Source organism: Microcaecilia unicolor, chromosome 1, assembly GCF_901765095.1.
Source record: "Microcaecilia unicolor chromosome 1, aMicUni1.1, whole genome shotgun sequence".
Lineage (NCBI taxonomy): Eukaryota > Metazoa > Chordata > Amphibia > Gymnophiona > Siphonopidae > Microcaecilia > Microcaecilia unicolor.
The window spans coordinates 380075053-380091304 of record NC_044031.1 but is presented as its reverse complement, the minus strand read 5'-3'; the positions used below and the strand labels follow the sequence as shown (position 1 = coordinate 380091304).

Here is a 16252-nt window from a genome sequence, read left to right as displayed (position 1 = left end):
CCAGATCCCAACTCCTTCTGATAACTGCCAGCGACTCCGTATCCTAGGTTACGGAACTTCCACTGGCAGTTCCGAAGACCCTGAGCCAATCCGTCACCACTTCCAAGATTCCAAGACTCACTGCTGACCAACGGAATGTTGGCCAGCAGTGCTAAATCTCCATTTTGTTTAGTGAAATCCCATAGGAATTAATGGAAAATTCTTCCATTAATCTAAATCCCCTCTTAACCTTAATTGATTTACCCCAAAATTTCCACACTAATAAAACTCCCCGTCCCCTATCGAATCATGTTTTTAAAATTTAAAAATACCCCTTTTTACTATCCGCCTACCCTTATTCCACTTAAATCCCCTTTTAAAAATCCCAAATTCCATAAAAACCCGATCAAAAATTAAATTAACCCTTCCTTCACATACCCCGTCGAATAAATTAAATTAACCCTTTATTAACCCCTTCAAACTAGCACCCCTCCAAAATACCCCCTAAAAATATTTAAATTTAAAAACTAACCCACCCCAAAAATCCAGAAAAATTCCCCGATCACGAATATGCAAACCAAATTTAAATAACTTAAACCCCTGATTTTTTAAAAATAAAAAACGCTATTTTCACAAATTAAAAATTAATCAATCAAAATTCCGGGCCAAACGACCCCTTACCTTGATGTAGATTTACCTCTTTCGCGAAGACCCCCGCTGGTTCCGGTCCCGGTGATCCCTCTTCCAAAACGGAGGAAAAACAAAAAAACCTCCGTGGCCGGGCCCAAAATTTAGCCCCCGGCTTCGGCCTACACGGAGTCTTTTCGCCGATGCGCGTCGCCGATTCGTGCATGAGGCGCGCTGCCGCATGCACGAACTCCTTGACTCCTCCCGCCTCTCCTCTTCATTCCGGCCCTGTAAAACGGGCCTCGCCGGCTTCTTCGGCGCTTCTGCGCCCACCACCGAACCCGACTTCATCTTTTCGGGTCCGGGGACATCCGCAATTGTCCCCGGACATGGAAACGACAGCGCTTCTGCGCCCACTACCCCGCGCCCAAACCCCGACGCGAAACGGCCCCAAAACAGGGCCCGAAGACCCCACCAGTTCGCGCTGCCTGCTGCACGATTCGGGGCCCCGAATCGGCCCGAAAAACCTCCCCAGCTCCCTAACGGCCCTGAAATCGGCCCCGACCTCCCGACTCTGCCCCCTGCAACACTGACCCCCCAAAAATGGCAGGACCCCTCAGACCCCAGGTAAGTTTATAAAAAAAATTATTTTTTATTTCTTTTAACCCCCTCTAACAGTATCTGTTTGACTTCCCTTGGCTTCTGCTTTTAGTCTAGCCCTACTTTTGACTCTTGCTATAGTTAAGCTCTGTGTTTAAGCCAATCTCTGTGTTTAGCCAAGCTCTGTTCCTGTTTTCTGTTTTCCCTGTTCTGTTTCCTGTGTGTGTAGTTCTTGTCTGTTAATTCTGAGAGTTTGTAGAAGCCAGCATTGTCCCTAATTATCTTACTGCTATGCAGGTGTGTCTGCTGCCTCTCAATCTGCCTGGCCTTTCCCTTCCAGCTGTGGATGCTGGTAAGCACATTGTTTCTTTGTTTGTTTGTCTTCCCTTAGTCTGCTTAATCCTTTGTCAGCCGTGTTTGCTTCCTGGTACTTGAGCTTTCTTTCTGCCAAGCTCTGTTCTTGTTGTGTGTTGAAGCCAGGTTCTGCTCCTGCTCTGTGTTTGAGCTAGTTCTGTCCCAGTTCCCTGCTAAGCCAAGTCCCTTCCAGAATCCAGTTCCAGCCAAGCCAAGTCCCTTCCAGAATCCGGTTCCAGTCAAGCCAAGCCCGTTCTAGAATCCTATTCCAATCAAGCCAAGCCTGTTCTAGAATCCTATTCCAATCAAGCCAAGCCTGTTCCAGAATTCTGTTCCAGCCAATTCTGTTAGTCCTGAATTCTGTTTGAGAATCCTGTTCCAGTCAAGCCTGTTTGAGAATCCTGAATCCTATTTGAGAATCCTGAATCCTGTTCCAGCCAAGCCTGTTCGAGAATCCTGAATCCTGTTCCTGCCTTGTTTATTGCCTTGCTTCTGTTATTCTTGTTGCCTAGCTCCTACCCTGTCTTGCCTGTCTAGGTGTGCTTTGTCTTGTCTCTTTCAGTCTAGTCCTGTCCGGATCCAGTCCTTGCCTTGTCCTTGTCTTCCCCTTTTCTGGACCCAGTTTTAATCTACTTCCGTGCTTTGCCTTGTCTTGCATTTATGGGTCCCAGTTTTAAACCAGTTCCGAGTCTTGCCTTGTCCTGTCTGGGTTCCAATTCTGGCCCTTGCCTTCTTTTCCTTGCCTCGTCTGAATCTGGTTCTCGTGCTGTCCATTGTGTTTAGTTACCTGTGTCCTGCCTTGTCTAGTCTGTTAGTTTATCCTAGTCCAGTCTGTTCTGATTCCTGCCTGTGCCAGCCCTGGTGATTTGTCTGCCAAAGCTCCGGCTTTGGTCCAAGGGCTCACTATTCCTGACAGTTGTGACACTGCATTGCTGTTGCATTTTAAGCATTCCGACCCCTGAGGAAGGCTTGTTTGCCAAAACATGGACTGTTGCTTTGTTGCTTTGTGGATCCCCCCTGCTTTCTAACTAGCAGGAGCAGAACACCACAATGTGTCTTGCTGTGTGATAATGGGAGGAACATTCTGGACCTCTGCTCCAGAGTAATGCTAGTCACTGTAAAGAGTGATGGTCTAATCTGGGAAAGTCCCTGAGCATTTGCAGGTGAATATAGGGTGTATTTTCCTTCCTACCTTTCTACGAGGGGTGGATCTAAATAAGCATGTAGTGAGAGAAAAGTGTTGGGTGTCCCACAAGTATTTGGTGATAAAAGCATGCAAATGACTTTCTAAAATTCTCCCCTCAGTGTGGGGAAATGAGAGTGATAGAATCTGGTGCAAGATCAAGTTTTAGTACACTGTACAGATAAACACAATACTTCAATTCTCTCTTCTTTACTGCACCCATCTTTCTAATTCCTTTTTTTCCTGCTCATGTGTTTCTCCCTTCTTTTGCCCCTCCCTTCCACCCTCCATTCCCCTTTCCCTGACTCTTCCACCCTATTACCCCCACCATCTTTCAGAGAGATACTTTACAGGGTTCACATGAATTCCTTGTTACAAGTGTGCTATTGTTAATGCTGCTGCCGCTTCACCACGCAATATTTTGGGGGTCAGCCACAGTGATCGTACAGGTAGCTCAGAAGAATCAAGACAGTACTAGAGGAAAAGTTATTTGACTTTTGTACACACAGCCCATGTTGCGGTTCCTTTGGGAAATGGCAGAGAATAGATAACTGACCGGGTAGGACTGGCACAAGTGAAAGAGTTTTCTCTACTCTAGCAGTCACCTTCTCTATAGCTTTGCCAGTGAAACTGACTTTGGAATAGAAGGAAGAGGGTGAATGGTCATCTCTGAAGGGGAATGACAGCAAATTACTGTTCCATGTCGCGGGAAAGAATAATGTACTTTTCTGCTTGGCTGCAAAATCCTCATTAAGGTGTTTATATACGGCAGTTTTTCTATAACTGTTTTTATCAGACAAGATAAATCTTTTTGATTACATGCACTGGCAGACTTCTGAAGCAGGCACAATGCCAAAACACGGCTCCGTGTCGAGTCTCAGTGATGAATTCACAATAAACATTTTTCATGTTACCTGTTTAGATTGATTGTGTTTGTATTGGAAGAAGCATCAACCACCCTACTCTTCCTAACATCCAGCAAATTACTGTGCTCTTTTACTTTGTTTTGCAGAACTCCTCATTCACAATTATTATAGGATATCCTCACTGTCCTGTGATGCATTCTTGCTGGGTGCATTACTCTCATGTGTCCTGCAGTTCCTACTCATTTCCTTCTCAGGGTGGTCACTTGTCCCAGGTAAACCCTGACTGGTCATGCATTTGCCCATTGCATCTATGCAGTTATAGTTCAAGTTCTCTAAGAAAGAATTACAAATCCACTGATGCAAAAGGGCAAAATTGAAACTAGATAGTTTCTCAAGGTTGACTTGGGTCAGGTAGCAACTCCATTTGCATTTTCTCCTAGCTTTACGGTGCCAAACATTTGGGGGGGTTGATAGTCAAAGCGATTTAACCTGCCAGAAACAGCTCCTGACCAGTTAAATTGCTTGTTTGGGGCTAACCACTCCAGTGGCGTAGCCACAGGCAGGCCTGGGTGGGCCAGGGCCCACCCACTTAGGACTCTAAACAGCACTCATTTAGTGGTAGCTGGTAGGGATCCCAAGCTCTGCCAGTTGAAGACCTCCCCCTGATGGTGCTGAAAACATTGCTCTCCACTTCAGCAGTCTGAGCTTCCTAAGCTGGCACCTGCGCATGCTCAGTTTTCGGCGCATGCCTGCTGCAGGCTGCCAAGGTGGAGAGCAGTGTTTTTCCGCCAGCTGAGATATATTTTTAAGTTGGTGGGGGAGGGGGTAGAACACTTGGTGCCCACCCACTTCTTGTCTAGGCCCACCCAAAATCTGCTGTCTAGCTATGCCCCTGAACCACTCATTTTCAGAGGCACTAAGGGGCCTTTTTACGAAGCGGCAGTAAGCCCAATGCAGACGCTATTCTGGGACTACCGCTGGCAGTAGTTCTGGGTCAAGCATGCACCAATTTCTGAGGAAAAAATAAAGCCCCGGAAATTGTTAGCATGGTGGTAACCCGGCGGTAATCAGGCATCACTGTGCACTGTCCGGTTACTGCCAGGTTACTACAAGAGCCCTTGCCGCCACCTCAGTGGATTGATGGTAAGTACTCCCCGCCACATGGCCATGCGGAATTTATCTTATTGCATTTGCATTTTTTGGTGAGAGCTTTTTACCCACTGCGGTAAAAAGGGTTCTAGTGCGTGAGAAAAATGGCCTCCGCCGCTACGCCAGGGCCCTTTTTCCCGCAGCTTGATAAAAGGACCCCTTAACCGTTTAGTGCTGCTGAATATCACCACAGGCAGCTAAAATCAAAGCTGAGTATTTTGTGGCAATCGGTTGGTGGAGTCAGCACTTGTCTGGTTAACCATTTAATTTAGCAGTTAAATCAGACCACATAAAAATCCTATCTTTATGCGTTGTCACTTATATGGGTAAGTGCTGAATATCACACTTAACCCCATAATAGATAGCCAGACACATAAACCTGAGCATTCAATGCTGGTGCCTAAACATAGCAGCATTGAGGTAACTAAAAAACGCTCACTGCCACCAGCTGAATATTGACCCATTTCAGTTCATTTTTGGGTTTTTCAGAATTTTGTTTTTCAATGTTTGGGTATTCAGTTTGTTTCACACATTCATTTTTAATGTGCGTGGATTCTATAAAGTGGACGCAAAGTTTTATGTACTGATTAGGCACATAAATTAATAGAATAATCGCATATGCATGCATTATGGACTAGATTCAGTAAATGGTGCCCAATTCTATAAACAGCACTCCAAGTTGAATGCTGTTTTGAGAATAGCACTGAGAGCCAATTTCCTTGCCAAACTTTGGGTGTGAGGATTTACACCAATTGAAACCTGATGTAAATCCTGGTTCTTAACGAGGGCTTTTACAGCGGCACAGTAGCGTTTTTAGTGCACGCTAAACATTATCACGTTCTAAATGCTAGAGACTATCTCTAGCATTTAGCACACGCTTATTTTAGCTCTTAGGCACAAGCACTTATACCAGCTTTACAGTTAACATAAGCGCTGATGTCCAAATTATAGGTGCACTTCTAAGTTGTTATTATAGTATTCTATAAAGGAAAGGAAAGCAACTACATTTCTTTATAGAAAAGGTTCCTACTAGGTGGGATCCTAATAAGGGTGCACAGTTATAGGCTCACCCGTCACATGCATGTTAGAGTATTCTAGCATGCGCAAATAGACTGTATATATTTTAATCCATTGCTGTAAATCAGGGGTTCTCAACCAAGTCCTCGGAACACACTCAGTCATTGAGATTTTCAGGATACCCTCTATGAATAGGCATGAGATAAATTTGCATCCACTACCTCCATTTTATTCAAATTTCTTTTATGCACATTTATCGTGGGTATCCTAAAAACCTGACTGGTTGGGTGTGTCCGAGGACTGGGTTGAGAACCCCTGCTGTAAATGCTAAAGCTAGCCACAGTTTATAGAATAGCGCTTAAATGCAGGGATAAGGCCTGCACTTAGGTGCGTTCATTTGCACCAATGAAAATGTGGCTAGGTGCGTAGCCCGAATTGCACGTGTAACCTGAATCCACGCTTACGCTCCACTCCAAACCACCTATTGCCATTCCCCTTTCTCCGGGACATGCATAAAATATAGGCGTGGATCATATGCCTAAATGTACATACTTACATATTAAGTGATTCCAATTAGCGCCAATAACTGCTTCTTAAAAAGTCAAATATTGGCGCTAATTGGCTCATTCAAATAAGATGTTGGCACAATTTGGACGCGTGCCCAAATTTGCACATCTCAAGGCGCATTTTATAGAATTAGGGGAGTAATGTAATAGTATTCTATAAGTTATGCTCATATTTCAGAGATACACCTTTCTATGTTTATGCCCCCTCAAACATAGGTGCTAACCAATTTTGGCATAGTAATATAGTAAATGACAGAACGTAAAGACCTGCATGGTCCATCCAATCTGCCCAACAGGCACATTCATTATCAAATCGTTATTAAGCTAACAATCCAATAGTATTATTACAACATTTTATTCCCCTATTTGATGCAAGGAATCCTGTTTAGAAGGAATAGATCCATGGAATCTTAACAGAGAACGAGCGGCAACACCAGTAACTGAGAAGCAAAGCCAGTGCTGGCCAGACTTCTACAGTCTGTGCCCTGATTGTGACTGAATAGATTTGAGTGAGCTGGAGTGTAACTGTTAAGGGGCTTCGATGTTAACTTCAGAAATTTTAGTACAAGAACTGTGCTGGGGAGACTTCTATGGTCTGTGCCCTGAAAATGACAAGGATAGATCAAGACAGATATATATATGAAGTCTCACATACTATATGTAATGAGTTTATCATTTTGGGCAGACTGGATAGACCAGGCAGGTCTTTATCTGCCGTCATAGACTATATTACTATGTTACTATTTCTTCCTCTCCATCATCGAGATATACAGGACCCACACTCATAGCATATAATATAAATGTGGTATAAAAAATGCACACACGATCCCGATCTGTTCCCTTCACCTTCAGGCTCAGACCATAAAACGTCTGTCCTGTACAGGATCTACTTCCCAACTACTGGATTTGCCATCAAAACCCACTCCAGCCCATCCTGATCTGATTTACCATATATGAGTCACAAAAAAGAGGGTAAAACAGCATACAAAATAGTACAAAAGCAAAAAAAAAAAGAAGCAACACTGGGCCTTCAGGATTGAGATAGTCAATGTCCTTTTTATTATGAAAATGACCCAACACGGGCCGTGTTTCGGGGTACAAACTAGGATTTTCTGACCCCTGAGGCAGGCCTTTGTATGCCGAAACACAGCCCGTGTCGGGTCATTTTCATAATAAGGACATCGACTATCTCAATCCTAAAGGCCCAGTGTTGCATCTTTTTTTACCGTATATGAGACGCAGACGTAGAAGTCCGTCATTTCCTCAATGCCATTTAAGTATCACTCCTATCATCATAAATGGACTTATAACTGCTGATGTGTTAAGTTTTGTTTTGATACTTTTCTTTTTCTATTTAGGGATCATTTGAGTCTATCCCATGTATTTTTCAATTCCATCACTGTTTTTGTCTCCACCATCTCCATATATTTTATAGAACAGCACCCAGCACTTACGTGTGTAAATGCCAATTACTGACATCATGTATGCGCATAAGTGCACCTATTCTATATAGGACTCTTTTTACTAAATGTCGGTAAGCCCAACGATTACTGCTTGCTATACAGGAAGTACCGTGGACTACCGCAGCAGCCCGGCAGTACTTCCCACCCCTAGCAGGCTGTCATTTCCGACACTACAAAAATTTATTTTTGTAGCACTGGAGTGTACCTGGTGGTAATCGGGCAGTGCCACGTGCTGCCCAGTTACTGCCTGGTTAACGTGGTAAGGCCTCCCACCCCTGAAAGGCCACATGGCAAGTGCTTTATTTGCCACCTGGCCATTTCCTGTAAGAAAGTGAAACTTCCCTTTTACCAGCTGCGGTAAAAGGGGCCTCAGCGCACATGTAAATCACGCACCGACACCAGCATTTGCTCCCTTTTGCCACAGCTTGGTAAAAGGGGCCCATATTGATGTGCACAAATGCCCCCTAATTCTATAAAAGTCTCCAAAAATTGTGCATGCAAATTTGGGCAGATCGTGGGTGCGGGGGGGTCTAAAGCACTATTCTATAGACCACACCTAACTTTAGGTACGGCTTATAGAATAGCGCTTAAGTGGGGGGTTTTGGCACCGATTTCTTAGACGCAATTTTTGGAATTCACTCCATGGTGCCTAAAGTAGGTGAACCTTATAGAATGCCCTCTAAATTTTTAAGGCACCTATAAGGAATACACAGTAACAAATACACATGTCTAGTGTGCTGTAAGTAATGAAATATTTCTCTGTTGAGCATATGAACTACACTTTTTCAGCACTGTTTCTCCGTGTTTCACAATTCTTGCTGTGATGTGTGTGCTTTTCCCTCCTACCCATGATGCCTGCTCTCACCGTTGTGTATTCAAAGTAGTATAGGCAGTTGTCAGTCAAAATGAACCAGCGTCTTTTCCAGGTCTTCACCCGTCCACCTGTTAAAAAATAAATACAAGCTTTTTCAAAATTATTGTAAAACTCCATGGCATCAAAGCACCTGCAAGATTTTATACCTGCTAATTATGCAGAGACTTTGTTATGAATAAAAATGGACATAGAAGAGTTCCAAGGCATGTGCTAATTCCAAACTCTGACCCAACCCCATCCCCAGGAATGTATCCCTCTACAGTGAATAAAAATGGTTTATGGTTTATTAAAACTTTTTTGCATCACATACAACAGACAAAAAGCCATACATAAAATGTACAAACACAAAAACATCATCATTGCTAGCTTCATAACAGAGCACCTAATTAATCCCCCCCCCCAAAAAAAAAAATCCTACCTATCTTTTAAAAGCAACATAGGCATTTATGACCCTTTTAAATGAAAATGGGATATCAGATATATACCCAATAAAGCACAAATGTTCGTGCACAATTGTACTTCTGTTTGGCAGCTGGTGTAAATATGTACATGTACATGTGTATTTGATGTAATATGCACATACATTGCAATTTGGCCCTAATCTATTCAAACTGTGTGCACACTCCATAAGTACCATTTTTCAGTGCATAGATACATCTGTTGTCAAGCAGTTTTACAGTAACCATTTTCTGCATGTAGAACATGCTTTCCAATATTGAAAAGGCTTCGTAAAACTGCCCTTGTATTCCTAAATTCCTGCTAGGGTGCACAACAACTTTATTTAAAATGTGTCTCAATGTTTGTACATCTTACAAGCAACCTTCTATATCCAGTAGGTAGATTTTATTACTATGAATGCTTAGATAAAGATGTCATTGTATATTTTTGGGAAGATGAAGGATATACAGAAGATTGTCCTGTGTACACTGTCCACACCATCTAAAAGTATAATAGAAATAGACATAACAAAAGAGAAATCTTCATGGAATGCCCATATGGCCATTTGGATGACTCTCACAGGCCATGCCAGCAAATAATGGAGACTGGACAGAAATGCAGAGAAAAAAGTGAAGGGACTCTCAGGATCTCAAGTCAGAGATTTCAGATGCCAAGGTGGATCCTTGAGGAGACCCCTTGCTGGAAGGGGAGGGAGGAGGTGTTTGAGAAAAAGCAAAGTCAGAACTGCGATGGAGATTAGCGAACATTCTTTTCTTACCTAGCTTCTGCAGCCAGCCTTCCTGTTCTGGGTTAAAGAATGTGTGGGTGAGGTCATTCCCATCGTCCTCGGGAATTTTAAATGGTTCACTTTTGATACTGTCGTAGAGATTCTGTACAGCACAGAAAGTAATTTATAAAGGTGATACACATGGCGATATCTATTAACATTATACTCACATGCACAAATGAACACTCTTCTATATGAAATGGCCCAAGTCCCCAGAACTGAGAAAATTTGTTAGTGATGCTAGTAAGTACCTTATCTGTTTTCAATGTTTTCATCTGTTTCATGATTGCCCAACCCCCATCAGTGGTTTGGTTTCGCCTTTTGCAAAACTCAGCACCTGGTCTTTGCAGGTGATCTCCTATTCGAATCCTAACCAGGCATAGCCATCTTTGTATCCAAGGCTTAGGGTGGCGTTATGAGAGGTGCCATATTTTGAGAATGAAAAATATAGGGTATTTCAATCTGTTTAGTGCAGGGACTATTGGTGGCATGTAGAGGGAGTCAAGATTAGAGACTGTAAACTATTACCCAAAACTCTACCACAAAAACTCAATTCAAGCTTTCACCATTCTACCTGCAGTCTACCTCTTTTCTCAAATCACTTTCTCCACTTTTCTACATCCACATGTTAATCTTAATCCCTCAGTTCTCCCACATGTTTGGCAGGAGGAATTAGAAGTGATTCCTGTAGTGATAGACCAGCTTATAATTGAAAAAGAAAAACGCCTATATTGCGACCCAAATCGGGAGATAGACGTTTATCTCACAAAAACGAATAAAGCGGTATAATCGAAAGCCGAATTTGGACGTTTTCAACTGCACTCTGTCGCGGATGCGGACAAAGTTGATGGGGGCGTGTCAAAGGCGTGGTGAAGGCGGAACGGGCGTGGTTATCGGCCGATCAGAGATAGGCGCCTTTCGCCGATAATGGAAAAAAAATGTGTTTTTAGCGAGAATTTAGGGCACTTTTCCTGGACCCTGTTTTTCCACGAATAGGGCCCCAAAAAGTGCCCTAAATGACCAGATGACCACTAGAGGGAGTCAGGGATGACCTCCCCTGACTCCCCCAGTGGTCACAAACCCCCTCCCACCACAAAAATATGCCGTTTCACAACTTTTTATGTTCACCCTCAAATGTCATACCCACCTCCCTGGCAGCAGTATGCAGGTCACTGGAGCAGTTATTAGGGGGTGCAGTGGACTTCAGGCAGGTGGACCCAGGCCCATCCCCCCTACCTGTTACAATTGTGCTGCTTAATGCTTATTAGTCGTCCAACCCCCCCAAACCCACTGTACCCACATGTAGGTGCCCCCCTTCACCCCTTAGGGCTATAGTAATGGTGTAGACTTGTGGGTGGTGGGTTTTGAGGGGGATTTGGGGGGCTCAACACCCAACGGAAGGGTGCTATGCACCTGGGAGCTCTTTTACCTTTTTGGTTTTTTTTGTAAAAGTGCCCCCTAGGGTGCCCGGTTGGTGTCCTGGCATGTGAGGGGGACCAGTGCACTACGACTCCTGGCCCCTCCCACGAATGAATGCCTTGGATTTATTCGTTTTTGAGCTGGGCGCTTTCATTTTCCATTATCGCTGAAAAACAAAAACGCCCAGCTCACAAATTGTCGAATAAAACATGGACGTCTATTTTTTCCCAAAATACGGTTCGGTCCGCCCCTTCACGGACCCGTTCTCGGAGATAAACGCCCATGGAGATAGACGTTTTCGTTCGATTATGCCCCTCAGAGCATCCTAGGTTTGGCTGAAATAGGGCACAAATTTAGAAACCAAATTTAGGAGTACATCTTTATAAAACATATATACAGGCCCAAAACATTCAAGAGAAGTTGCAGAGGAGGTCATTTGCAGACCAGCAATTCTTACCATCAGCAATTCCTCTGGCAGGTCTCCTCCATCATTGATTCCTCGATTCATGGATATAAACCTTTGAAGAGGGGGTTTATCCTTCACATTTGGGTTATGCAGGCTGGTGTTCAGCATAATAACAGAGAATGAGAGGACATAGCAGGTATCTGTGTAATGATGAAATAGGTATGTATAAATATTGATAAAGATATATATAAGAAAGAGTTGTAATATCTATCTCCTGTAGAGAGTTAAATTCTAGGAAGCTGCTTGGTAAAGTTATCAATGCCTGAGGCAGTTCATCATAAATTTGAATCAAATCTGTAGAAATGCAGATAAAATCATGCTGCAGACACGAGGAATTATAAAAACAAAAGATTAATAGCTGAGTTTGTGTTAAGGATGAAGCAGATAGGCTAAGATTTGTTAAACTGAAATGCATGAGAGGGGTAGTAGAAATATTTCTGTTACTTTTAAAAGCAGCAAATAGACACAGTAAGAAGATTAGGAGACAACTTTCTGATTGAAAAGGTGGTGACTGATTTATAAAAGTAGAAACTATTTGCTTGCCTGTTGACTGGAAAACTCCGGGGTTGCACTGACAGTACCGTGTAGCAAAGGCTTCCATCATTCGATCGATTTTCTGAGCCTCTCCTGGCAGCCTGAAGCTCCACAGAAACTGCCTGAAATACAAATTAAAGGACAGAGTGATCAAGGCAGCAGGAGAGTGTGTAGGATGGTAAACATAATAACAAATGCTAACTGATTCCATAGTGCACACATGCCACATTTAGGCGGTTTAGTTTATCTTGGCAATTTTATTTCTTTTAGTGGGGAAATTCAATTTTGTTTAGAAAGTGACAAACTGTGAAAAATCATGGCGTCTATAAAGGCCCAGGCAGATGCTCTCTTTCTGCTTTAGAGTCCTTGTAAAGGGATCCTAAGATACATGCTAGCTCTTATTGTCCTGGGCTCAAGTGTGACCCACATGCTTGAACCTACTTTTTGCACTCCTCCCAGTTCAGATTTATTTATTTATTAGGATTTATTTACCGCCTTTTTGAAGGAATTCACTCAAGGCGGTGTACAGTAAGAATAGATCAAACATGAGCAATAGGCAATTAGAGCAGTAAACATATTCGAACAACAATACAAAGAATGGCATGGTATACTACTTGCAATAACAACATAATTTTAATATGTACTAGAACATTATAATTGGTAGTGAAGGGTAAGGCAAAGTTGTAACATATAGATGAGTAAGAAAATAGGAAGAATTAGAAAGTAAGGTGATTGATTTGAAGAAAGTTGCACGTGAGGTCAGAGAGATGATTAAATATTATCTCAGCTAGGGTAGGAGTGGATAAACATGTCCTGCTGCAGTATGTGCAGCCCAAGTCAATCCTTGTGTATGTGAGTGAGACAACAGGAGGAAATCCTGGGTCTTGCCCAATGCTTATTTTCTCTATGCCTGATCAAGAGTATCCCAAGACTCAACCAATGTTTGCCCTGTCCTCCAAGGTTCAGAAATGATCTCCTTGACTTGGGCAAACATTTCTACTGCCATTTCCTCCACGGCCTAATGGAAGACATCCCATGGGCTGCAGGAAAGATTTTTCTGCTATCTTCTTCCAGCCTGATGAAAGGCATCCCTGGAGCTGCACCAGCTCTTCAATCCTAGGCCCAGGAAGTTGACCCAGGAATTGGCTCATCTCACAAATTCAGGAATGGAATTTATGGGCTTATGGTATCTCTAGATTCTCCCAGGACCAATGAGAGGGTAACTAGGGTTGTACCAATGATGATGTCATGGCACTATCCATGGGCCCATTCCAATTCTTTACTCTTCTTATGACAGTCATGTTACAGGGAGCTTTTCTTTTTGCTTTCTTGTGTATGTAAAAACTCAATAAAAGTGGAACTTAAAAAAAAATAGGAACATGTTCTATCTCGGACACCTCTCAGTGGAGGGTCTTTTACAAAGATTATGTTTCCATAAAATACATGAGTCCACTTTGACTCCTGTTCTTTCTTCTCTTTCTGTCTGCCTAGGAGTGTGCTGACACCCAGGGGAGAAGCACTATGGTGCTCAGGAGAGGAGTAGGTAGAGAGATTTAGGGAGATCCTAAAACAAAGATTGAAGGCCAGAGGATCTGAGGCTAAAGTTATTTATTTTCTGAAGAGGTTGTGCCAGACATGAAGGTACTGGTTACTAAATAACTCATCTGCATTCAGCACCCCAGTAAAATATTTTTCTCATGGAACAACCCCAATTAATGTATAGTGTTGTTGTGTTTGACTGTACTTAGCAAGAGGATTTCCTACAGGCCGGAGAACCTTGAAAGGCTCTTTCATACCTGGCTCGGAAGGACTTCAGGAGCATGGAATGTATAATGGCCTCTAAACATCTCTTTGAGCCCCTGTGCTTAACCAGCAAGTGGTGCAGGGTTTAGGCTTTTAAAACATGTCAATTTCCTTTTCTTAAAGAAGATATTTGGCAAAACTGTAGGTTTTATTGTTTAAAAACCTACCTCAGTCATGTCTCCACAACAGCAGAATCTGGTAGAAGATCATGTCTATACATAGAGGGTGAGAAATCTTTATTTCTATGTAGATGAGTTATGCCTAATGCTTCTGCTAGGAACAGGTATATCTTTTGAGGATCCTTGCTCTCATCTTCTCCTGCCTCTAACCTCTGTATAATGAATAGATAAAGTCTGGTTTATCCCTGTTTTAGAAAGTAATTATTATGCAAGTGATTGTTAAGAGTTGCCTAAACATCTCTTAGAGTCTGAGAAAATACTAATGACTCTTCTAGGAAGTTTAGAAACACATGAAATATTTGCAAACCATGGTGATAAAGACAGCATTGTCCCTTCTCTTAAATTAGTGGATGTACTTTGTATAGTGACCCTACACATTTCTTTCTTTAATTTAAAATACAATTTATTGATTTTTTACAAAAAAATGTAGAAACTACTAAGATTGAGAGCAACTGTCGGCTTTTGAAAAGAATATATTTTTTGACCAGTTGAACGTGACACAGCCTTTTCGAAACGTTGGCCATCGTTGGTCACGGTCGGCTCTGTCAAAACTGGAAAGAAGAGACCCGGAAGCTAAGTACTTCTTGTCTTTAACTGAACTGTTTAATGCTGGTCGCTCAATACCATTTAATGTTTAAGGAGGATTTTTGGGCCAATGATAAGGAAGTCCCACTCTTACAGCATGTTGCTGGGAGCTTTTTCCTCCTTATTTAAAATAATCTCATATATATATATAAATACCTTTTATGGTGGTACTACTACTACTTATCATTTCTAAAGCGCTACTAGACATACGCAGCGCTATACACTTGAACTCGAACAGACAGTCCCTGCTCGACAGAGCTTACAATCTAATTAGGACAAACAGGACAAACAAGAGATAAGGGAATATTAAAGTGAGGATGATAAAATAAGGGTTCTGAACAAATGAATAAGGGTTAGGAGTTAAAAGCAGCATCAAAAAGGTGGGCTTACAGTTGTGGCTTATCTGAGGACCTATTTCATTTGGTTATTGTGATCTACACTAGGGTTCCTCTCCCTCATTTTCAATGTACTCATGTTGCCATTAACGTACTATCATTAACAAAAATTAGCACGAAAGCACTTATTACCACCCATTTTGTAGGCGGTAAGGGCTTACACATTAATCCTGTACTAATCAGCATGTGGTAATATAAATTCACTGATTAACACAACAATGCCACTCTCCAACCCAACACATCCCTTCCACGTATAAATAAAAATGATTTTGCATGCAATTTTTATGCAAAATATGTCAAACTTACCAAAGGACACCTGAGCGTGTCCCTAGTTAAGCCCTTTTAAGCTGCGTTAGGCACATGTTAGAGCCTAACATAGCTTAGTAAAAGTTTCCCCAAGAAAATCAAGGGAATATGCAAGGAAACATTTTTTTTTCAAGAGAAGGAATAGGCATGAGAAAAGCAAGACAATTTATCTACAACACTATTCTTGTGTTAACAGTAGAAGTGGAGGTAGCTGGACCCAATAATTTCTTCAATTTAACAAAAAAAAAAAAAAAACACAATGGTTCAGGAAAATAGACATTCACACCAAAATACATCATCAAACATTTGCAGGGATATTTTGGGGAAAAAAAGGAAGTCCTCAATGTTCTTATAGCTTGTGCATAGCTAAAAATAACTTGTGACGGTTTTGCACTGCCTTAGTCAAATCTGAATAATTTCAAATTCTAAGTACCATAAATGTAGAATGAAAATTACAGGTACATTATAATGTTCAGCTCTTGCTCAAAAAACAGTGACATCAATAGAAAGCTTTTCCAGGTACCTGGGCGCCTTAAGATTCTGAAAAAGCTGCCAAATCTGGTCCATTCATAAGGCAGAAGACTCTAAATCTTTAATTTAATTTATTTATTGTATTGGTACACTTGATATACTGCAAATTGATCTTGAACAGGCAACTAAGC

At 42.1% G+C, this 16252-nt stretch overlaps 1 protein-coding gene across 2 annotated transcripts in view; it reads right to left on the bottom strand.

Annotated features, from left to right (window-relative positions):
• Nucleotides 1-16252, bottom strand: part of CYTH4 (cytohesin 4) — a 196435-nt gene that overhangs the window by 19679 nt on the left and 160504 nt on the right. For both annotated transcript variants that reach the window (XM_030210260.1, XM_030210268.1), the window contains 4 exons: nucleotides 12332-12444; nucleotides 11780-11928; nucleotides 9895-10006; nucleotides 8670-8746 (listed from right to left, as the gene is read on the bottom strand). In XM_030210260.1, the coding sequence (XP_030066120.1) occupies nucleotides 8670-8746; nucleotides 9895-10006; nucleotides 11780-11928; nucleotides 12332-12444 (451 nt within the window). The remainder of the gene's footprint in view (nucleotides 1-8669; nucleotides 8747-9894; nucleotides 10007-11779; nucleotides 11929-12331; nucleotides 12445-16252) is intronic.